Raw genomic sequence first — 27,172 nt, 5'->3', positions numbered from 1 at the left:
TTAAAAGAGTATAGTGGCGAGATATGCACAACATAAATATAAAATGTACATAAATATATACATACAGAAAGATAAGACATGGCTAGATAGCAGATAGATATATAGATAATGATAAATAAGTAGATAGATAGGTAGATAGATAGATAGACCGTAAGCTCTTGTGGGCAGGGTTCTCCTACCTGTTTCAATTGTGTATGTTTAATTTTGTTTGTACATATGTTAATCTGATTTGTATAATGTGGAGAAATATGTTAACTGATTATTATTGCTACTACTACTACTACAGCTATACGGGGATAGATAGATATAGATAGATAGATATAGATAGAGATAGATAGATAGATAGATAGATAGATAGATAGATAGATAGGTGTGGTTGCACGAGAATCTGTAGAAAAAGTTGTGCACATAGATGAATAAATGATACATCAATAGATTGAACAAAGACATTTGAAATATAGGATAATTAGATAAGATAGTTATATAGATCTATAGATATATTTAGATATATACAGATAGATAAATAGATAGATATGAGATAGATAGATTAAAGATAGATAGGAGATAGATAGATAATAGAAAGAGATAGATATATATGAGATAGATAGATACATATGAGATAGATAGATAGATATGAGATAGATAGATATGAGATAGATAGATAGATATGAGATAGATAGATAGATATGAGATAGATATGAGATAGATAGATATGAAATAGATAGATAGAGATAGATAATAGAGAGATAGATAGATTGATATATAGATAGATATGAGAAAGATAATATATATATATATATATAGATAATAGAGAGATAAATAGATAGGAGTTAGATAAGAGATATATATTAGATGTATATATATGTGTATGTATATATATATATATATATATATATATATAGATAGATAGGAGGTAGATAGATAGATAAGAGATAGATATTAGATGGATATATATATATAGATAGATAGATAGATAGGAGATAGATAGATAGATAGATAGATAAGAGATAGATAGATAGATAAGAGATAGATATTATATATATATATATATATATATATATAGAGAGAGAGAGAGAGAGAGAGAGAGAGAGAGAGAGAGAGAGAGGAGATAGATAGATAATAGAGAGATAGATAGGTGGCGTGTGGTTGCACTTTAGACAACGTGTAGAAATACAAAGATAGGTAGGTATGTAAATAAAAACTTATTTCTCTGTATATTTACATATTTATCAATGCTAATGTGATTTTATTTTCTTTCATAATTAATGCTTTGTCCTAATTATATTATTATTATACAGATTAGCAGTTTGAAAGCTCCTGCTGATCTTTATTCCAAGGCACATGCATGTTAAAGTCGATGCTATCTAGATTTGTGACACATCTACATGTTCATACAAAGTAAATTGTAAAGAGTGTATTATAGTGAATAAAATCATTTTATTAGTTTTCATATATGCACAATGAAGCAGACAAAGGTTGCTTTTGGATACATTATACTCTATATTACTATGTATGTAATTAAATAACAGGGCATTTATATTAGGATGTGTAATTACGTGGTACACCCAGCAGGTGGCAGAATGATTCCACCTTTTGCATTTTCTCCGCAGCTCTACAACAAATTCCTGAGTTCAATTTACATTTTTAGCGTTTCTACACATTTATGGAGAGACGGTGGATGCTGTTTTCCCTAAAACTATAATAATATGAAAAAAAAAAAGCATAATAATGGTGAGCGATTTTTAATAAAGGGACGCGTGTATATTGATATTATTTCTAAACATTCCGCAAGAAAGAGTTGTCTGCTGCAGAAAAGCCAGGTTCATTTTCAAGGCCAAGTAGCCCTCAATATGTAGAGAATAAATACAGATCTCATTCTGCAAGGTCAAGGGCACCCATAGGGTAAAACCACACGATCAGGTTGCGACGAGGTTGCATTGCAGTTTCCAATACTCCAATTAAATTCTTCCATTATTTAACTATTGGAAAAATAACACAATGCAGTAACAAACCGCAATGCAACTGCAACCCAAACCTGATCATGTGTTTTCATTCATAAGCGTTTAAATTGCGTTTGTACATAGTACATAAACAATTGAGGGGTCTCAATATTTAGCAGGAATCACGAAATTGTGAGAACTACATAACGGTGTGGGAATCTGTGAAGATTTCTTTTTGTGTGATGATGGTAAAACAAATATGTGACAGGACACCAGATGGCATATTTCTAGGTAATAACTATATATTTTTCGGAATAAAAATTCTCAAGAGATTATACACCAAAAAGGGTTAATTTTCGACAGATATAAAGAGACTTCAAAACAAATTGGGAAAATTCAGAAATACAGCAAATGTATCAGTCATTTCTACAATCAACAGCTACAGGACAGAAAGCCTTTTCTCCTGCAGTCTTTCATACGCCATAAAGTGAACTAATAGATTCCCTATTATTTGATAGAATTGTTATATCTAGTGGATAATCACAATGTTATTGCTATGTTACATAGCTCTTCTGTATAAAAAGCAAAACAAAATCAGAATGCTATAAAGCGTACAGATTCCCTATCGTTGTGTAGAATGTTCATTTGTATTCACCAGTAGAGTATGTAGAATATTCTATATATGCCCTTATGCCACATTCTATATATGCCATTATATGTCACATTCTATATGCCATTATATGCCACATTCTATATATGCCATTATATGTCACATTCTATATATGCCATTATATGTCACATTCTATATATGCCATTGTATGTCACATTCTATATATGCCATTATGTCACATTCTATATATGCCCTTATGTCACATTCTATATATGCCATTATATGTCACATTCTATATATGTCATTATATGTCACATTCTATATATGTCATTATATGTCACATTCTATATATGCCATTATATGTCACATTCTATATATGCCATTATATGTCACATTCTATATATGCCCTTATGTCACATTCTATATGCCATTATATGTCACATTCTATATATGTCATTATATGTCACATTCTATATATGTCATTATATGTCACATTCTATATATGTCATTATATGTCACATTCTATATATGCCATTATATGTCACATTCTATATATGCCATTGTATGTCACATTCTATATATGCCATTATATCTCACATTCTATATATGCCATTATATGTCACATTCTATATATGCCCTTATGTCACATTCTATATATGCCATTATATGTCACATTCTATATATGCCATTATATCTCACATTCTATATATGCCATTATATGTCACATTCTATATATGCCATTATATGTCACATTCTATATGCCATTATATGTCACATTCTATATATGCCATTGTATGTCACATTCTATATATGCCATTATATGTCACATTCTATATATGCCATTGTATGTCACATTCTATATATGCCATTGTATGTCACATTCTATATATGCCATTATATGTCACATTCTATATATGCCATTATATGTCACATTCTATATATGCCATTATATGTCACATTCTATATATGCCATTATATGTCACATCCTATATGCCATTATATGTCACATTCTATATATGCCATTATATGTCACATTCTATACACCATTATATGTCACATTCTATATATGCCATTATATGTCACATTCTATATATGCCATTATATGTCACATTCTATATATGCCATTATATGTCACATTCTATATCCCATTATATGTCACATTCTATATATGCCATTATATGTCACATTCTATATATGCCATTGTATGTCACATTCTATATGCCATTATATGTCACATTCTATATATGCCCTTATGTCACATTCTATATATGCCATTATATGTCACATTCTATATATGCCATTATATGTCACATTCTATATATGCCATTATATGTCACATTCTATATGCCATTATATGTCACATTCTATATATGCCATTATATGTCACATTCTATATATGCCCTTATGTCACATTCTATATGCCATTATATGTCACATTCTATATATGCCCTTATGTCACATTCTATATGCCATTATATGTCACATTCTATATATGCCATTATATGTCACATTCTATATATGCCCTTATGTCACATTCTATATACGCCCTTATATGTCACATTCTATATATGCCATTGTATGTCACATTCTATATATGCCATTATATGTCACATTCTATATATGCCATTATATGTCACATTCTATATATGCCATTATATGTCACATTCTATATATGCCATTATATGTCACATTCTATATATGCCATTATGTGTCACATTCTATATATGCCATTATATGTCACATTCTATATATGCCATTATATGTCACATTCTATATATGCCATTATATGTCACATTCTATATATGCCATTATATGTCACATTCTATATATGCCATTATATGTCACATTCTATATATGCCATTATATGTCCCATTCTATATATGCCATTATATGTCCCATTCTATATATGCCCTTATGTCACATTCTATATATGCCATTATATGTCACATTCTATATATGCCATTATATGTCACATTCTATATATGCCTTTATATGTCACATTCTATATATGCCATTATATGTCACAGATCTTTGCTTATCTAGTTAGGCTGGGTTCACATATATCAGTCGTCCGGCACAGTTTCCTTCCGGCGTGCACCGGTGGGAAACTGATGCTCATTCATTTGAATGGGACAGTTCACAATCATCCAGCGTCTCAATTTTGACGCCGGATGGTTGGACATGCCTGAGGGCACCGGAGAGGGGAACGCAGCTTGCCCAGAAACAATGGACGCCGCATGCCATACAACTGATGACAAGTTGTCATCAGTTGTGGCATCAGTTGCGTCGAGATTTAGGCTGAGTTCACCTATGCCGGATGCCGGACATATGTGAACCCAGCCTAATCCTTCAGATGTGTCTAGATGACTGAACAAAACAAGCACAAGTGGTGCCACTACACTCGTCTCCTGGAAACTTTTTTGTTTATCTGTGTCATAGTCATATTTTTGTGGGTACATACAGAGCTTTTATAGCTTGTACAGTGTTTACTCTATATGCATCCCTAATATAGTTCTAATATCATATTGAACACAATAAATAATTAAAAATAATAAAAAAACAGAAAGCAGCCTTGGGCTGAAAACACACGATCAGGTTGTATTGCTGTTTGTACCGCATCACGTCAGTTCCTCCTGTAGGCTCCTACATATGTCCGTCATCAGTTTTCTTATCCCTCCAGCGCTGCAAAAAATGTGCCGGGGGGGGGGGGGGGGGGGGGGGGGGGGGAAATGAAGCCAGAACTGATGCCATTCATTTGAATGGGTCATTCACAAGCACATCATCACCGTCTCAGTTTAGACGCCGGATGATTGGACTTGCCGGACCGGCATAGACAGGGGGTCGCATCTTTCTGCGTTCCCCCGTCCGGCGATCACAAACAATGGATGCCGGATGATGCACAACTGATGCAAACTGTACTGTAAAGAAATGGTGCATGCAAAGGTTTTTTTCAATCGACTCTGGAAGTGATCCATCAATGTTATATAAATAATTATTTGACATTTTTTTTATTTATTTTTTTGCTGCAAAACCTTAATATTTTGTAAAACTGATAAATGTGATATATATCAAGAGAAATTAGGGATAGAAAATAATACATGAGTATGTATGTAGTTAGATAGCAAAAACTTGTACAAATCAGGGTACCCCCCCAGGCACCCATTGTTATCTTGTAAGGTAGGTAAAGGCAGGTATATGGCTCTCATAAGTTATTGTTGTTATTATGTGTTCCTGTATATTTTTTTTTCCCAAGTATTGGAAATTAATATTCTACAACAAAGATCTGGTGCTCATAAAACAACGAACGAACTAGCACTGGGATCTTTCCATTCTTCAATTATCAAAGCACAGAGGGGAATATAAAGCTGGGCCTCCAAGCAGAGAGCAGTATTTTCTCTTTCATTATCTGGTGAAGTTTATTGCACAAGTTTAGCCTGGGGATAAATACCTCCTAGTAGCTTGTCTCTTGCCCCAGTCACAGACCTGTTTTAGTTTTTTTTGTTTTTCTTTAACAAATCCCTTCCCATTGTCAAGTACTCCATCCACACACAGACAGCTCTCTATATACACAGCTTGCAATGTTGCAATGTACTAAAGTCAAGGTATAAGACTATGTTCACACAAGCAGTTTGACACTTAAAGGGCTGTCAATGATGCGTCAGTGTGTATCCCATAAATAATGGGAATTTTCAAATAATCCTTTATGCTTCCTTTTTTTTTTGGGAGAAACCAGTGACCCTGACATAACATTTATTCATTTCAAATTGAACTTGTTTATTAAAGCTAAAACTGGCACTACAAACCCCAGCACATAATAAAGCAAAAATAACTTTATTGTTGGGGATTACAACAAGGCAGGTGTGATTGTCTGCAATACAAGGCATACATCAGGATCAAAATATGTAAATAAATTAAAGACTGGAAATGATTCCACCATACAAAAATACTAAAAAAAAAAAAAAAAAAAAAAAAAAAAGCACTGTACAATTTTATTAAACAAACTGAAATACAGTTTTTCTTTTATTTAACACAAAGGTCAGAACAGTAAATGTTTCACGTATTCTTTGGGAAAGTATATTGAAAATGGATACAAGTGCCACAAAATGAATCTTTCAATGCAGGGAGAATGTCAGCTGTTGTATTGTCAATATAAAAATGTAATGAATAGCTGGGATTTATTGCTATATATATATATATATATATATATATATATATATATATATATATATATATATATATATATTATTATTATTATTATTTTTTCTTTTTTTGAAATTAGAGAGGAAAGGAATCAAGTCGTCATCCAATGTGTGAAATGCATCCAAAATAATTGCATAGTTCATACATGTCAAGGCAGGTGTCCACATTAAATACAATTCCTGGTAAAGAAAAATATTTTATAGAAAAATATGATTTTTTTTTTCTTCATTTTTTAAAACGTATAAACAAATGTCATCAGGTATTAATGTATCATCATCAGGAGAATGTAGGTTAATCTACAACACGCTCAAAAATATTGCAGGAAATGCCCATGTGACCTATCGCACCAATTGTCTTTTATTATGAAGGTTTTAAATACTGTTTGAACCACTGGAAATCGAAATATATGTAATTTAAATAGACCTATTGAGGATTATAAAATGATATAATTGTGCAAAGTCTTTGGTGGCATGTAAACCCCCTACATGATTATTGAAAGCCACTAGACCAGTGGTCTTCAACCCTGCGGACCTCCAGAGGTTGCAAAACTACAATTCCCAGCATGCCCGGACAGCCAACGGCTGTCCGGGCATGCTGGGAGTTGTAGTTTTGCAACCTCTGGAGGTCCGCAGGGTTGAAGACCACTGCATTAGACTATAAAGCAACATAACATGCATTTATAGCTGTAGAAGGGTGATGTCTTGAATAGTAAATATTGCTTTTTATTGACAAGTTTCCTGAGACAGAACAATACAGCTTGCTGGCAGACACCTAGAACATTCGTGATCAATACAATAATTTACACAAATAAATCAAGGGAGAAGACACCAGATTGTCCATGCAAGTAGTGCTGGAACCAGGAGTTTGGAACCTGACTGATAAAAAAAATACAATAGGATAAAAAATATATATATCTGAGGTTATGCAGAGTGAATCGAGAACCTCACAGACATAGTGACATAGATTCCTGTGAATGGACAGTAAGTGCCTTGATGAGGATCAGGAGATGTTGTCCTTTAGTTTGGATACTATTTTTTTGTCCTTTACTCTCCTGTTCTGGAACCATATGGTGACCTGTCTCTCAGAGAGGTTGGTGGCTGCTGATATCCTCCGCCTCTTGTCCTTGTTAATGAACTTGTTAATGGAATATTCGTTTTCTAGTTCTTTCAGTTGCAGCTTGGTGTAAGGCACCCTCTTCTTCCTCCCACGTCTGTACACGCACATGTCCGGCTGGTTAAGGGTTACATCTCCTATAAGGAGGGAAACAAGACATACAAAATGGATGAAAGAAATCTCCCATAACTACAAGAACGCAAATGTCAATCATTATTTTGGAAGACACACCTTTAATTCCCAAATAAATAATTCACATCAGCTAAAACGAATATATGTCATTTCCAAATGGATGTTCTACGTGTTTTTACTCACAGGATTCATAGTGTACAAATCGTGTCCCAATAGACTGGTGAGCATGCAAAACCAGGTACAGAAGTAACACTTGTCTACAGTTTGTGTATACAAGTGGTAATAAAATACATTAGGAGTATACACTCATTGTGCAGGGGTGATAATAGACTAAATAAGGTATAGATCAATGCAAAAATAATGTATTAGGAGTATACACTCATTGTGCAGGGGTGATAATAGACTAAATAAGGTATAGATCAATGCAAAAATAATGTATTAGGAGTATACACTCATTGTATAGGAGTGATGATAGATCACATTAGGTGTATACAAGTGCTAACAATACATTAGGAGTATACACTCATTGTACAGGGATTATAAGAGAATAAATAAGGTATAGATCAATGCAAAAATAATGTATTAGGAGTATACACTCATTGTGCAGGGGTGATAATAGACTAAATAAGGTATAGATCAATGCAAAAATAATGTATTAGGAGTATACACTCATTGTATAGGAGTGATGATAGATCACATTAGGTGTATACAAGTGCTAATAAAATACATTAGGAGTATACACTCATTGTATAGGAGTGATAATAGATCACATTAGGTGTATACAAGTGCTAACAATACATTAGGAGTATACATTCATTGTACAATGATGATAATAGATCACATTAGGGGTATACAGGTGCTAACAATACATTAGGAGTATACACTCATTGTACAGGGGTGATAATAGATTAAATAAGGTATAGATCAATGCAAAAATAATGTATTAGGAGTATACATTCATTGCATAGGAGTGATAATAGATCACATTAGGGGTATACAAGTGCTAACAATACATTAGGAGTATACACTCATTGTACAATGATGATAGTAGATCATATTAGGTGTATATAAGTGCTAATAAAATACATTAGGAGTATACACTCATTGTACAGGGGTGATAATAGATTAAATAAGGTATAGATCAATGCAAAAATAATGTATTAGGAGTATACACTCATTGTATAGGAGTGATGATAGATCACATTAGGGGTATACAAGTGCTAACAATACATTAGGAGTATACATTCATTGTACAAGGATGATAATAGAATAAATAAGGTGAACACTATTGCTAATGAAATACATAATGAGTATACACTAATTGTACAGGGGTAAAAGAATAAATAAGGTGTTTGTCAGTGCTAATAAAATGCATTAGAAGTATACACTTATACAGGGGTGATAAAAGAATACACAAGGTGTATATCAATGCGAAAATAAGACATTAATAAATACATAATATACACTTATTATACAGGGGTGCTAAAAGAATACACAAGGTGTCTATCAATGTGTAAATAATAAATTAGGAATATAGACTTATTGAGGGATGATAGGGACTTAGGGATGATAATAGAATATATTAGGAGTATACCTGTGCTCATAAAATACATGATGAGTATGTAATCATGTACAGGGGTGAAAATAAAATACAAGAGGTGTATATCAGTGCTAAAACAATACATTAAGAGTAAAGAGTCAGTGTACAGGGGAATAATAGAATGCACTAGGAGTATATCTGTGCTAATAAAATATTAGATGAGTATGTACTCATGTACAGGGGTGATAACAGAATACGCTAGGTGTATACCGGTGCTAATAAAACACATTATGAGTATACACTCATTGTACAGGGGTAATAATAGAATACATTAGGTATATACCAGTGCTAATAAAATACATTATAAGTATGCTCCTACTGTACATGGATGATAATAGGATAATAGAATATATATGGTGTATATCAATGCTAATAGAATGCATGAAGTGTATATATATTCTTTGTATAGGAGTTCTATAATAACACATTTCATAATCAGTTTCATATCAGTGCTGCATTATTAGTATACACTAACTGCACAGGGGTGATTATATAATACATTAGGTGTATACTAGTGCTACTAAAATACATCAGGAATATACTCTGATTGTATAGGGGAGCTACAGAATACATTAGGCGTATAAAAGTGCTAAACACGTTATTAAATGTATACACTTAATGCAAAGGGGCAATAATAGAATATATTAGGTGTATACCAATGCTAATAAATAGACATTATGAGTATTCACTCATTGTACATGGAGCATAATAGAATTAGTAATAAGTATACCACAGATGTCAGAAAACCAGTAGACTATGCACTACTTGTATGTCACTAATCATTGCATACAGGTAAGATTGTGTACTATTTTTAAAGGAGTTGTACCCTGTACACTGGGGTGGATGTACTAATAGTACAAAAGTGGTATTAGTACATACTCCCTAGAGTACTGGAGCACAACAAAAGTTATGCTAGAATATACAACGAGTATATACTACTTATTAATTAGTGCACACTAATCGTACACAAGTAAATTAATAATTGCATGGATTATTGACCATTGTAAAGAAGGAAGGGTGTATATATATATATATATATATATATATATATATATATATACAGAAGGGGAATGCATGTACTGAGGAAGTGTGCAGGGGTATTAATATGATAAGCTTAATATAAAGTGCTTGTACAGAAGTGATGACAGAATACAAAGACAAAAAGTATGAAGTGAGTGTACAGAGGTAATGATAGCACACATGAACATAAGTGAAAACAAAAAGAACACTAAAGACTATACAAAAGACTATACAATAATAGAATAGAAGGAGAACACACTACATAAACAGAATACACGTATGAGCATACACTAAACTACACAAGTACTAATAGTACAAGCAGTATACACTGCTTGCAAATAATGAAGAATAGACGAGTAAGCACTTGCACAGGTAGAAGAATAGAATTATGGGAAATCCAATGGGAGGAAGTATTATAATTTCATTATGGAGTAGACTATATGTATACACTACTATTTTTGAAGAAGATAAGTACATAAGTATAAATGTACAGTATTTGTGTACAGTACTGTATAATGACCTGCATGACTTTATATATGGTCCTTGTTGATAAAGTAGGTTTGTTTACAAGGGTATAAGGCACAGCCTCACACAGCACATCAGAGTTCACATACCTGGAAATGACGACTTCCAGAAGTGAGGGGCTTGACTCTGGTCCTTTGGACAATAAACTTGACCGTTCCAGCCATTAGCCAAAGTCCATGACTGATAGCCCTCCATTGATATGTAGGTCTCATGTCTGGGCTCCCCAGAGCTAAACGTTGACACCATATCTAAGTATCCAGGCACATGCTGATAGGGGTTGGTGTAGCCCTGAAAGTAAGATACCTCCTTGGCCCTTGTAGGCACCTCACTGCTGGGAACACTGGTGCTAGCCAGACTAGACACGTCCATGTACTTCTCCACCGGGAATCCCCCTATGGAGGCATGGCTGGAGGACTTTAGGGGGTTTTGCTGGAGACCTACACCATGAGACATTCGACAACTGTAATATCCGTTTCCAAAGTGGTAACCATATCCCAGAGAGGGGGCTGAGGGCCCAGTAGAAGCTGGACAGGTCGGTCCTTCCTTGGTGGCCTCCGATCGGGTAGAAGTGGACCTTTCAGGGCCGGGGTAGGCTAATCCCGAGACTGTTCTGCTGGAGGGAGTGCCAAACACAGCGGGAGAAGAGAGGAAATTCCTGCACTGGTTACTGGAAGAGCCCTCTCCCCCTCTCAATCCTTCCATCTCCCACTGGTTGCGTTTGCTGAGAGCTTTGCACATCACTCTTGCATCAATCCAGAGCGGGGCATAGTGGAAATTGTTATCCCTTCAAGCAGGTTAGATCATTGTGGTAACGTTTATAAAAACTAACTTGAGATTGGGAGGGGTGGGGGGAGTCATTTTACAGATCTGTTTGCAGTAGCTCTGGGGAGCAGCATTGGTTACTCTCAACCACGTGGTCACAGAATGGAATTAAACTCTGAGAGCAATCAACCCACTTGCCTACTTTCTAGAGGTTCTGGGGTTTCCATCTTATGTTCTTTTCTTCATTTCTTTTTCCCCATTTTATTGTGACCCCATAGTCCAAGCACCCCCCCCCTTCATTAGAGGGAGAGCTAAAAACTTATATAGTGCACCTTGCATATGCACCAGCATCCTACAAAGGAATAAAAACAAAACAAAAAACACCCCCCCCCTCAAAAAGAAAAAACACAAGACAACAACAAAAAAAAAAAGCATGCACATCAAAGCAAATTATATAATATTAGGTACTTAATCTCTGCGGAGCAGAAAGTTTATTAAAACATTTTTTAATAAAAAAAGGCAAGTACCAATTTGTGCTAAACATTATCAGCATTAAATAATAAAGCCAGATTCCAGAGTAATAGGTATGGCAGAACATTATAGGTAACGAACTGGTGAGTTATGTAAGGTCATGGCGTGGGACAAGGTAAGAAACAAACTCACTATAAAAGGTTGTTGTTGTAGTTTCTATCTATCTATCTATCTATCTATCTATCTATCTATCTATCTATCTATCTATCTATCTCATATGTATGTATCTATCTTATATGTATCTATCTATCTATCTATCTATCTCATATGTATGTATCTATCTTATATGTATTTATCTATCTCATATGTATCTATCTATCTCATATGTATCTATCTATCTCATATCTATCTATCTCATATCTATCTATCTATCTCATATTTATCTATCTCATATGTATGTATCTATCTTATATGTATCTTTCTATCTCATATGTATCTATCTATCTATCTATCTCATATGTATCTATCTCTCTCATATCTATCTATCTATCTATCTATCTCATATCTATCTATCTCATATCTATCTATCTATCTATCTATCTATCTATCTCATATCTATCTATCTATCTATCTATCTCTAATATTTATCTAATATCTATCTATCTATCTATCTATCTATCTATCTATCTATCTATCTATCTATCTATCTATCTATCTATCTATCTCTTCACCCAAAGCCTGAGCACATGTTCTTCTGTGTTACCCTCGCCTTCCATTATAGAAGTAGTTTAATGAAACTTTTAGATTTATTAAGTGACAAGTTATATGCAATCAGAGCTGCTCCGTTAGGTTTGTCTGGAAATATATGATACATATTCCTCAAGGTCGCCCTGCGCTAGAGATTGTCCCTCAGACGCAGCAATATCCTGTTCATGGTAAGAATACAGCTTTGTGTATAATTTTTTAATATTTAGTTGCATAAATACGTAGTTAGTGCTGAAAGGCACAAGTAAAAAAACAAACAAACACAGAAAGCAATGATTTCATAGCCAAACACACTATAAATCTTAATGTTTAAAATCAAGCATTTTCCCACGTCAAGTAAATATATTTGGGGAAAGTATATATAGTATATATTCGGTACACATTTAAAAATATCAGGACGTGTACACTCAGAAAGAAGTAGTGATGTGTGTGTATATATATATATATATATATATATATATATATATATATATATATACACAAACGTATGTGTTTATACAAGAACAATTATAAAAACTACACAGTGTGTATAGTAGTACATATTTTTGCATATAACTTTTAATAAATTTAATAAACTCTCACATACCTAAAAAAAAAAATATGTGTTCTCTCGATTATACCTAAAAAAGATTTGTAAAGTAGATAAGGAAAAAATTATAAGAATTCAAAGCATGTGTGTAACTAAAATAAATAGGGTTGAAAACATGTTGGTGTACATTTTTTTTAACTATTAATAAGTAAACTGTAATATATATATATATATAAATTTTATATATATATATATATATATATGTATATATATATATATATAATTTTTATGAATGTGTTTATTTATGTCTATTTTCGGATTTATCTTTGTTATTGTTCTAAGTTTAATTTTATGAGATTATTTATTTAGCAATATGGTATATTTTTGTGTTTGTACTTGATTATTACTATGTGCAATATTATTGTCGCTGCATCACCCAAGTCTTCTGATAAACATTATCACTGTTTTTGCTATTACATTTTGTATAATTTACAAGCATGGAATAAAGCGTTGTAGGTGTTGAGGTTCCTTCAAAAAAAGGTGGGATTTTAAAGGCTTAGGACGAAAAAATTATATTATTTTTCTCGGAAGCACATACTGAAGCTTCAATACTGTTCATGAAGGTTTTATATGTAGCAAAGAGAAAATACAGCGTTTGTTAAATTCTACTTGGTGGGAAACAAATCGATGATGTCATTTTTTAGCACTTATTAATAATGAGTCAGGTATGAAAATTAAAATGTCATTTCACAAGGTGTATGACGGTGCTGCAACTCCAGATTTTACCGCTAGATGTCTCTGTGTGTTTTCAATTGGAATTTGAAAGCCCAAAGTTGTCACAAATAGTGAAGGCTGCAGGCATCCGTTCTACCAGAGCTCTGTAAAATTCCTTATTTTTTTTTGTATTAGCAAATTATTAACATAAACAATAATAATCTATAACAGTATAACATACATTCTTGTGCTGTCTTTTACTGCAATCATGATGTAAAGGGTAAAACAATAGGGTAAACTTTCATAAGTATATTCCTTCCATAATAGCACAGTATAAATATACAGTTAACCACATTAAAACATTTTTAAACAATAACTGATTCATATTTTCTGATGAGAGTATCACTGTTTTAAGGTTACAAAAGAAGCAATTGCAACTATGAGAAAGATTTCCACTGGACCTTGTGCTGACAATAACAATTCACAGTAAATAGTTGTTCCCTACATTCAAATCATCCCTCCATGTTGGATATAAATCAGCACAATCAACGTCTGAATATATTTTGTCATAGCTTCACATGAGATCAGGGACTCAAGACATTGCTACCCTGGTGAAATCACTAATACAATAACTTTTCCTAAACCTCTCTCTTTTTCTTTTTTTTTTAGGACCCCCCCCCCCCCCCAGAAAACCCACACTAAAATTACATAGTGAAATGTCTTTGGAAAACATGTAAACAGTCTATAAAAGAAGCTGGGGTCTTACTTTGCATAATAGATGCAGTTTTAACTACCATATTAGTATTCCTTTTTTTTTTTTTTTTTTTTTTTTTGCTGCGTTTCCATTACGTTTTTCATTTTATGATTGTTGTTTTTAGGGTTATTTATTTTCATTGCAGAAAAAGGAAAATGATTACAAAACAAGTATTTAAAGACAATGCGGTTTTTGCTGCAGTTTTGTTCTGCTAAACGTGACAATAGGATCAAATCGCACATAAAACGTACAATAGACACATCATAAAAGAAATGCACTGGTGCAGAAAAATGCAGCCACAAGGAAAAATGAAACATTTAAATTACATTTTCAAAAATCAGAATCATTAAATGGACTTTTGTCATTTGCGTTTTTAAGCGGCATTTAAACCATCATGGAAGAATTGTGTTAATATTCCACATGTGAACATGGTCTTATTGTCCAAAACTTTCAAACTGCCCAGAAATTATTACAAATTGTATTCAATTGATATTTCTGCCAATACAATTATCATACATTCGCAGACATTTTCAAGTTTGTAAATTTCTTAAACTGTCTCTGACAATAAATAAAAACTTTTCACATGTCACAGAAACATTTGTAGGCTTAGAGAGCGCAAGAGAGGGATTTTTATAAAGGGTAGGGTCTGTGGTGGGATGGTGCACACTATTTCATCAGATAGTATAATAAAAACCTTAATTTTTTTTCTATAGCAAAATTGCTATTTAATATGCACATATCTTAGTACTTGTATTTTGTTACATGTCAAAGAGACATGTTAACATTTTTATTGGTCAGAGTTGCAGTGCTGAGAACCCCATCGATCAGTAGAACAAGTGGGGAGAAGCACACATTTAAAGGGGTTATACTGCAGGGGTCAATTCCTGGGAAAAAAGTGTGGGAACTCTTCCACTCAAGGGCTGGTCCTCCAGGACTCCTACTAATGGGAATGGTGTTCCTGTTGTGGAAAAATTGCAGGAACTCAGTTCCACAACTTGAGCCCTGGTTATACAGGATAAAAAAACAAAAACAAAGCTGATTTAATTAAAAACAGCACCACACTTGTACCCAGGTTATGTGTGGTATTGCAGCTCAATTCCTTAGGAGCCAACCTGTAATACCTCATACAACCTGAGAACAGGCGTGGTGCTGTTTTTTGGAGATTAGATCTGGTTTTCTATTCTTGGATAACCTCTTTAAGCACTTCACTCCCTGCTCATAGCAGTCTCATTCCAGCTTCATTCGAAGTCATGGCTTTTGTGACTCCAGTAGCCAACACTGGTCTGTTTTGCTTCATATCCATAATACCTATGTCAGATTTTCATTGCTGTATACTGATTGAATAGAGCTGCATGCTGATGATGGTCAAAGTGCAACAGAAACCATATCCCTGAAGGACACAGCCAATTTTCATTTTTCTGTTCCATTTTTTCCTCCTTGCCTTTTTAGAGACATAACTCTTTCAGTTTTCTTTCCACAGTAGTTCCATAGGAGGACGTGTTTTGTGTGACCAACTGCACTTTGTATTGACACCTTCAATTTTACCATAAAATGTATGATGCAATGAAAAAAATATTATTTTGTGACTGAAAATTGAAAAGAAAACCGCAATTTTGCAAATTTTGGGGGTTTCGTTTTTACGCAGTGCACTTTATGCTAAAATATTCTTTTTATTCTGTGGGTCAATATAATTAAAATGATAAACATTTTTATATTCTTTTCTATTATTGTTTTTTTTTTTTTTTTTTTTTAAAAGGTGAAGTTTATGAGGTTGTATGAGGGGTAATTTTTTGAGTAGCAATCTGTAGTTTTTATTGGTACGACATTTGCATATATGTTACTTTTAATTTTGTGATATGGTTTGCACTATTCCACATGCGGCAATAACAAATATGTTTATTTTATTGTTTTTCTTTTCTTTTTTTGTAAAATCAGAAATAAAGGTCATTTCATTTTTGATTGGGAGGGCTTATTCATATTTATTTAAACTTTTTCTTTTACTTTTTTTCTCACAAGGAACTATTAATAGCAATCTTCTGATTGCTAATACTATTCAGTGCTATGAATAGGCATTGCACTGATCAGTGATCTCAGCACTCTACTTCTATGGTCTGCCAGATCCAGCTGTTAGCAGATGAGAGGAGTTCCGTCCACCATCCTTAATCACTGGACCCTGCAATCATGCTCCTGGTGGTCCACTAAGTCCGCCCTGAGCCCTGCAGATACATCAGATACCATGATCTGTTTTGATCACTGATCATCACTAATGTCCGCCATTATCCATGAGATCCCATCTGCTGATAACATCAGCTGGCTGGTTCTGATCACTGTGTTGTGTAGAACTCATTTCAAATTGGAAAACTAATATACACTGATATAATATTATGAACCAATTTGCCATGAGTTTAGATCAGGTATAAAATCAAGAGAAGTTATTCCTAGTGTCAACAAACTAGACATGCCCTTTTTTTTGTAAACATATAATAGAAAAGCATCTAAATGGGTCCCTGTTCTGAGGATTTACTATGCGCCATAAACTAGTCTTTACTTTTCCAGTTATTCATAGAGCAAATATTTAGTATTACTCCCAGGAAGTCACCTGAAAGGCTAAATGTGCTGCTTATGTGCAGTTATACTCAGATACAAGTGTCAGACAGGCCTTTCAACTTGAATGTTTTAATGGCTTAGTTATAAACCAGTATTCCTGTTGTAAAGAATGCACTTTGAGTAAGGTTGTCATTGGGAGATATATCGGTCTAAAAGTTGCAATAAATATTATGCTATATGTTGTTCATGCATTACCTAATATTTCCAAAAAAACAACATAAAATTACAACTTGAAACTTAAAGGGGTACTCCGGTGGAATTTTATTTTTTAAATCAACTGGTGCCAGAAAGTTAAACAGATTTGTAAATGACTTCTATTAATACATCTTTACCCTTCCAGTACTTTTTAGTGGCTGTATGCTACAGAGGAAATTCTTTTCTTTTTGAATTTCTTTTTTGTCTTGTCCACAGTGCTCTCTGCTGACACCTCTGTCTGTGTCAGGAACTGTCCAGAGCAGCATAGATTTGCAATGGGGATTTTCTCCTGCTCAAGACAGTTACTGATATGGGCATCAGGTGTCAGCAGAGAGCACTGTTGACAAGACAAAAAACATTTCATAAAGAAAAGAATTTCCTCTGTAGCATACAGCTGCTAAAAAGTACTGGAAGGGTAAAGATTTTTTTTAATAGAAGTAATGTACAAATCTGTTTAACTTTCTGGCACCAGTTGATTTAAAAAAAAATGTCTTCCACCGGTGTATTCCTTTAAGGTGGCCTTAAAGGCTGTAATTCACTTAAAAATGTAATCACTGTTAAAAAACAACAGGAAGCCTATGATTCAATCAAGGAAAAGCAGAAGGCTACATTCTCTATAATGTTTGCTTCTTTTGGGTCGTGAAGATAAAACCCAATTCAAAATGTGACAAGTGGTTCAAGTAGCATAGGTGAACTCAGCCTAGATCTTGACACAACTGATGTCATAACGGATGACAATGTGCATCAGTAATCATCAGTTGTATGGTATCAGGCGTCCATCGTTTCTGGATGCTGCACAGGGGAATGCAGCAAGCTTGTCCAACTATCTTGCGCCAAAATTGAAATGCTGGATGATTGTGAACTGTCCCATTCAAATAAATGGGATCAGTTTCAGCATCACTTGCCGAAACTATGCCGGATGCTGGACATACAGTATGTAAACCCAGCCTTATTAACAAAATAAATAGAAAACCATTAGGGAAGAATGATTAATACTTGTCTTAAATGTAGAAAGCATAAAGACTGACAGAGAATGGAACGTATAATGCCACATTCCACCCATCACATGCCTCCTTCCCAGTGGGCCACATTCCCTTGTTAAGCACATTTTCTGGTTCTTTCTCTTCTATTGGTTTTACATGCACCAACATTTGCCCCACACCAATTAAAATAGATTTATTGTGATGAATGCACCAAAATTTTGATGTATGTGAAGCCAATATTTTGGTACATGAGGTATAGTAAATATGGGCCATTGTGTGATTGTTTTTTCATTATGCCACCTCTTGGTAGGCCTACATTACACCAATATTTACACCAAAGTAATGGCGCATGGCAATATAAAGTCTTTTATAATTTACAACTCCACTTAGCCACGTTCTCTTTTCTGGACACTTTTCAAATGTCCAAGGGAAGGCCATAAAGTAAATCCAGCGTTCCTTAATTTTTTTCTTTATTTCTGAGTATAAAGAGCATGGTTAAAACATAGTGCATGCATTGCTTTTAAATGTTCAATTCAGTGAGCAGGAACACTTGTGGTTAAAAACATGTCGGACTGCTTTTATACAGCATGTCTAATAATATGCTAGAATAAAAAATAAGTTATTTTAAGGAATGCTGGACCCACTTTTTGGTTTTCTCTTAAACTTTAAGGAATCACCAGAGGTCCATGCATCCAACTTAAAAACAAAGGCAAATGGAATGATACCAGATCTGCAGCGGTAGAAATATGGAGTTGTTTTATACTTTTCAAGTGTGTCTAGCAAGGAGTAAAAAGTCTCTATAACACAATGACTTTGGCACATGACATGTATGCCAGTAAACTGTTACAAACATTTTATATAGACAGGCATATACAGTAGATTAGTATAAAGAATCTCAAAGGAAGCTCCCAAATTAGAGGCATTCGTAAAAGGTTACTATAAAATTTTTATTTATCTGTCCTGATATAGCTTAAAGCCTACTGGTCATGTTTCTGAGTTTTGCACGTCACAACGGTGAGCCAAAAGTTGTGCGGAAAGCTACTCATGTATTTTATTTACTTATTTGTTCTTTTAATCTGTTTATAAAATGCCTGTATTTTGTATTTCTCAATACATTAATTTGGTTCTAAAGTGTTACGTATTATATTGACACTATGAAAATACTATACTGTCATCATTATGTTTATATTTCACATACTTTTTTAAACACTGAGAAAAACTTACAGTTGTAGTGTCATGAAGACAATTCCTATTCATACCTATTATTATAAAAAAAATAATTGTTCGGCTATATATGACAGACCGACATAGGTTTAAAAGTCTTCAACACTAAAGATATTGTTATCTATCTATCTATCTATCTATCTATCTATCTATATATATATATATATATATATATATATATATATGGCAAAGGTCAGTAGAAAATTTGAGAAGAAAACTGATGATTGAATTGATCCCATTCATTTAATAAGGACAGTTCAGATTTAATAGGAGAGTTCAGATTTAACCGACACCTCAATTGGGACGCTGGACTGTCGGAGAGGCCGGACAGGGGAATGCGTCTTTCCCTGTTCGGCTGCAGAAATAACTTGGCTCTGGACCACAGACAATTGATGCACTTTGTCATCACTTGTGGCATCAGTTGTGATCGGTGAACATATGTGACGACACCCTAACAATGAAAAGAAATGGAGAAAATGGAGAGCTCAGTTCCTGATGGCAATATGGCCCATGCTCATGCATGACGCATTGTCACCTGGCTGTTTCCGTGTCTCTCTTTAACAAACAACAATAATTAACCCCTTAGGGACTCAGCCCATTTTCACCTTAAGGACTCAAAATGTTTTCATTTTTGCACTTTAGTTTTTTCCTCCTCATCTTCTTAAAATCATAACGCTTTCAATTTTGCACCTACAGACCCCAATTGTACTTTGCATTGACATTACTTATTTTAAAACATAATCTGAAACTTTAGAAAATTTTTAGGGCTTCTGTTTCTACCCAGTACATTTTTCGGTAAAAATGACACCTTATCTTTATTCTGTAGGTCCATAGGGTTACAGGGATCCCCAATTTATGTAGGTTTTTATTTATTTTACTACTTAAAAAAATGATAACTACGTGCACCAAAATTTTTATTTTTTAAATTGTCAAATTCTGACCCCTATAACTTTTTTTTTTTTCCACGTACAGTAAAGGAGTCTGTAGTTTTTATCGGTACCATTTTTGTTTTGATGGGACTTTTTGATTGCTCTTTATTAATATTTTTATGGTATATGAAGTGACCAAAAATGCACAATTTTGGACTTTGGTATTTTTTTTATGTGTACGCCATCGATCGTGCAGTTTAGCTAACCTTGTATTTTAATAGTTCAGACATTTATACATGCGGCAGTACCACATATGATTATTATTTTTTTTTAAATTACATTATTTTATTTAAAAAATAGGAAAAGGGGAGTGATTCAAACTTTTGTTGGGGGAGGGGGCTTATTCACATTTATTCTCTTATTTTTTACCACTTTTTACTTTTTTTCATACACTGGTCACTGCTATGCCATAGAATAGCACTGATCAATGTTATCAGCGCTCTGCTGATCCAACCTTCTGAGCAGGCATGGAGCAGTAGATTGCCAATCGGATGAGAAGGAGGCAGGTGAGGACCCTCCCGTCGTCCAGTAAGCTGATCGGGACATCCCAATTCTGTCGCGATAGCCCCGATCAGCTCTGCTGGGCTTCCAGGATAGTTTTACTTACACTTTAGATGCCACAATCAACCTTGATCGTGGCATCTAAAGGGTTAATGCCAGGCATCGGCCTGATCGGCAGTGCCCGGCATTAGCCATGGGTCCTGGCTGCCCATAGCTAACGGGACCCACCGGGACCCATTCTCTGCTTGTGAGAAGCCTTTAAACCCCGTTAGTGGGACTCAGGATGTACAGGTACGCCCAGAGTCCTTAAGTGGTTAAAGGACATCTGCAGCGTTAGAAACACTTATCCCCTATCTTCAAGATAGGTGATAAGTGTTTGATCGCGTGGGGTCGGAACGCTGGGGCCCCCGGCTGGGGTCCCGTGCAGGGGGCATGCCAGCCGCAGCATTACGTTGCGGCCGGCACGCCTCCTCCATACATCTCTATGGGAGAGGCGGGGAGGCAGCATTCGTGCCTCCCCGCATCCCCCATAGAACTGTATGGGGACGGGGAGGAGACGGGGCGTCACCGTCGACCTCTAGGTCGACGCTACACGCCTTAGCGCTCACCATGAGTGCTTATGGCGGCGCCCCGTTAGGGAGATGGGGGGGGGGGGGTCCCAGCGGTCGGACCACCCGCGATCAAACACTTATCCCCTATCCTGTGGATAGGGGATAAGTGTAATGCCGCTGCAGTTGTCCTTAAAGGAATTTTCCCAGTTCAGACATTGATGTCATATCGACAGACTATGCCATAAATGTTTTAAGGATGCGTGTCCCACCTCTCAACCTGTATTTATGTTAACAACAGAAGTTCCATTTGTTGAAGATGTTGTTATTTTTATTATTATTATTATTATTATTATTAATAATAATAAAACATTTTTTTATAGCACCCTTGATTCCATGGCACTGTACCTATTGTGAGGGAATACAATACATATCAAAACACAAATGCAAACACAATGAATGTGAAACAGTAAATGACAGATACATATAGAGGGATAGTGCGCCCTTCCCACAAAGACTTGCAATCTACAAGTTGTTTCCTATTTGCACAATTCTCTCTATTCACTACTATATGACTTAAAATAGTAGCCAAGCATCTAAGTTGGGAATAGCCCTTTAAATGTTTTGTATTTTAGCTGGATGATGGTCAAACCAGTGGGCTCATATTTGATCTTGAGGTGTAGATGTCTAATCTGGGAGGTTTGTCATTGTGGTTTACCGGAAATACAAAGTGAGCACCTTATGATATTTCTGATCCCCCTAAATCTGATCAATAAATGAAAAAGAATTGTATGTCCATTTGCATTGAATATATGCAGCAGGGAACTAAGGAATAATTAGATAGAAAACATGCATGTACCCATTAGATTGCATAGTAAACGTTGCTTCTATCATTGAACACACAGCCATTTAACCAACAGGAACTAACAGACTACTTAAAGAATAACCTAAAAAAGCTATAAAATGCAGCAGCATGATCTGCTCCTTTGTAAGCTTCAGAAAGGGTTGTCCTGATAGGCCTCCTATGTCCTGTTATCGTGTCAGAACTTGGGACCTGACCATGTGCATTGCAGTTGTCCATGTGACCCAAAGGACCATTAAACATAAAATACAATGCATATAAACATTTAGTTTATAAACAGTGCAGCCAATAATATGAATTCAAATGTATGTAAATGTTCCTGGAGGTTATCAGACCTGGAGATTTGTGAGATAAAACAGAAACCATTGGGAAGACCTAATAAAACTAAAAGTTCTCCCTTCTTGGTTTTTGAGCCTTTACAGGAAACAATAAAACCTAGGTCTCCAAACTGTGGACCTCCAGCTGTCGCAAAACTACATTTTCCAGCATGCCCCAACAGCCAACAGCTGTCCGGGCATGCTGGGATTTGTAGTTTTGCAACATCTGCAAGTCCACAGTTTGAAGACCACTGCAATAGAACATATTCAACTTAAAGGGGTACTCCGGTAAAAACCTTTTTTCTTTTAAATCAACTGGTGGCAGAAAGTTAAACATATTTGTAAATTACTTCTTTTAAAAAATCTTAATCCTTCCAGTACTTATTAGCTGCTGAATGCTACAGAGGAAATTCCTTTCTTTTTGGAACACTGATGACATCACGAGCACAGTGCTCTCTGCTGACATCTCTGTCCTTTTTACCAACCATGCATATATATAGCAGATGCATAGCAGATGTATGCTAAGGGCAGCATGGTGGCTCAGGGGTTAGCACTGCTGCCTTGCGTTATTATTATTATATTAAAGTCAGCAGAGAGAACTGTGCTAGTGATGTCATCAGAGACCATTCCAAAAAGTAAATACTTTCCTCTGTAGTATTCAGCAGCTAATAAGTACAGGAAGGATTAAGATTTTTTAATATTACAAATATGTTTAACTTTCTGCCATCAGTTGATTTAAAAGAAAAAAGGTTTTCACCGGAGATTTTTTTTAAATCAACTGGTGCCATAAAGTTATACAGATTTGTATATTGCTTCTATTTAAAAATCTTAATCCTTCCATTACTTATCAGCTGCTGTATACTACAGAGGAAGGTCTTTTCTTTTTGAATTTCCTTTCTGTCTGACCACAGTGCTCTCACACTGCTGACACCTCTGTCCATGCCAGGAACTGTCCAGAGCAAGATAGGTTTGCTATGGGGATTTGCTCCTACTCTGGACAGTTCCTAAAATGGACAGAGATGTCAGCAGAGAGCACTGTGATCAGACAGAAAGGAAATTCAAAAAGAAAAGAACTTCCTCTGGAGCATACAGCAGCTACAGTACTGGAAGGATAAAGATTTTTTTAAATAAAAATAATTTACAAATCAGTTTAACTTTCTGTCATCAGTTGATTTAAAAACATTTTTTTTTCCAGTAGAGTACCCCTTTAAATGGGCAAATAATTTACCTCTAATGAGCACCAATTGATGATATTTTGTGATCATCTATCCAAATCCAAAGAAACATTTTGTGTCAGCAGCACATTCCCTGTTTTCAGAAAGAGATGTGCTTTAACAAATAATGATTTAAAACTTTTATAAGGTTTTATTATATTTTGTATAGTAAATTTTGTAAGTGAATTTATCATGAGAAGAAAGAAAATGACCATGTTCATATAACATCATGGTATTACAAAAAGGTTTGAAGTGGATGGAAAAGGTTGAGTGTCTGCAAAAGTGGAAAGCAAGCCAACAACTACATAATTATGTAGGAAGTATCCCAACAAAATGAATAACAGCTTTCACAGGCAAAAAGCTTATACTATGACAAACCCTAAGATAAACAATAGACAGGGAAGGGAAGACAAATAAAGGGTGGGGGTACGGGGGAATAGTTGACCATAGTATAATGCAAATATACCACAGTTAAAAGTATAGTACAAACAAAACAGGAAAAAAAATATCAACCCTCAGGATCTGGCTTTCCCCTTCTGACTGATACCCACAGTCAGGGGGCACAAGTTTCAAAGTCTCATGTTTAAAGAGAACTGCTGGCACCATATTCTGCAAAAAGTTCTGCCCGGTCCTGTCACTTAAATGCCAGTTTGTCATTAACTATAATCCACGAAAGTTTTAGTTTTATTACAGATTCCATACTAACAGAGGGCTTTAAGGATCAGGTGATTGGCGTATTATAGTCACATGCAACTCAGAAGACAAATTTGATAGAAGAGCAGGAACAAAATCAACATTATTTACAGTAATTTACACTGAAATAAATGTAGAGCTTACACTTAAATAGATTAATTAAAATCCAATTTTATTTAGCATGATTTCAATATAACATGGAGCTCTACAGACAGGATCTACCAATGAAAAACAGTTGGAGCGTAAGGTTCAACACTATTATAACACTGAGCACTCTATATAAGTATTATCAATACAGTGACCCCCCGTCCTACGATGGCCCCGACATACGATACTTTCAACATTTGATGGCCTCTCAGAGGCCATCGCATGTTGAAGGCAGCATCAACATACAATGCTTTTGTATGTCGGGGCCATCGCATAAACGGCTATCCGGCAGCGCTGACTGCTTCAGCTGCCACCGGATAGCCGTTTACGGTTCCCTGTGTGTTCCGCTGACGATCACTTACCTGTCCTCGTGGCTCCGGCGCGTCCTCTTCGGGATCCCCTCCATCGTAGGCGCTCTCCATCGTCGTCATCACGTCGCTGCGCACGCCATCCTGTCATCCAATAGGAGCGGCGTGTGTAGCGATGTGATGGTGGCGACGGAGAATGGCGACGGAGAGCGAGGATGCTGGGGAAGCAGAGGCCTTGCCGGAGCGTCGGGGACACCCCGGGGACGTGGCGACAGCGATGGAAGGCGACATCCAGGGCAGCGGTGACGAGCGGTGACGGTCCGGAGCGGCGGGGACACGTGAGTATAACCTCCTATACCAGTGGTCTTCAACCTGCAGACCTCCAGGTGTTGCAAAACTACAACTCCCAGCATGCCGGGTGTTGTAGTTTTGCAACATCTGGAGGTCCGCAGGTTGTAGACCACTGTCCTATACTTTACATTGCACGGATCCCTCAACATACGATGGTTTCAACAAACGATGGTCCATTTGGAACGAATTACCATCGTATGTTGAGGGACCACTGTATATCCCAAGGGAGTTCAAAAATATCATATGCAGCGTTATCATTAATCAATGCAGTTTTAGTCTGTTAGGGTCCCCGAAATTTCAGAGCCCACTCCTGAAAGTCTCAGTCAGGTACCTCAACCTGCTACAGTACTACATAACATTAAAGTGCATATGCATATAAAATGCCAAAAACATCCTCACCCATAGTAACTAGGAACCACTCCGCTCCACTACCCCAACAGCTGCTGTTTTGTCACCTTCCTCAGGGGGCTGCAATCAGACTTTCAGGAGTGGGCTCTGAAATTTCGGGGACACTAACAGACTAAAACTGTATTTATTAATGACAATGCTGCATATGCTATTTTTGAACTCCCTTGGGATATATTGATAATACTTATATAGATGGCTCAGTGTTATAATAGTATTGAACGTTATGCTCCAACTGTTTTTCATTGGTAGATCCTGTCTGTAGAGCTCCATGTTATATTTTAATCATGCTTAATAAAATTGGATTTTAATTTATCTATTTAAGTGTAAGCTCTACATTTATTTCAGTGTAAAATGTATGTAAGTAGAGTACTTAGTACTCAGAGTAAGGCAAGAGGGACATAGTCAATTCAAACATGATATTGACATATGATAAGGATGCTGTATATGTCCTGGAGGACCTTTTTGTGTATTTATATTATTTACAGTATGTGGAGAAAATTCTCAAGCAGATCCATCTTAACAGCAGCAATTTGTCCAATGACATAGACATCTTAATTCTCAGCCTTCCTTCTGCCAACGATAAGCTCTCTACTGCCCAGACAGACGAGGATATTTTGGGGATATTGGTGTCCTTTTATGGGGAGACCTACTCTTCTAAATTACACTATGCCACTGAGACTGTTGATCTCTTCGTCTCTGGGATTCCGCTCTCGTCTCTATCACAGGAACAGAGAGAATTGCTTAATCGGC

At 35.4% G+C, this 27,172-nt stretch overlaps 1 protein-coding gene across 1 annotated transcript; it reads right to left on the bottom strand.

The window, feature by feature from the left end:
* Window positions 1–7,749: 7,749 nt before the first annotated feature.
* Window positions 7,750–11,878, bottom strand: HOXD13 (homeobox D13). Its single transcript, XM_056535764.1, has 2 exons — window positions 11,230–11,878; window positions 7,750–8,000 (listed from the first exon to the last, which is right to left on the bottom strand). Exons 1-2 carry the CDS (start codon window positions 11,876–11,878, stop codon window positions 7,750–7,752), a joined length of 900 nt encoding a protein of 299 aa, XP_056391739.1.
* Between the last annotated feature and the right edge of the window lie 15,294 nt (window positions 11,879–27,172).

The sequence above is a fragment of the Hyla sarda genome, chromosome 8 (genome assembly GCF_029499605.1).
Source record: "Hyla sarda isolate aHylSar1 chromosome 8, aHylSar1.hap1, whole genome shotgun sequence".
Lineage (NCBI taxonomy): Eukaryota > Metazoa > Chordata > Amphibia > Anura > Hylidae > Hyla > Hyla sarda.
Note: the sequence above shows the minus strand (reverse complement) of the source record. Positions and strands in the feature narration are given on the sequence as shown.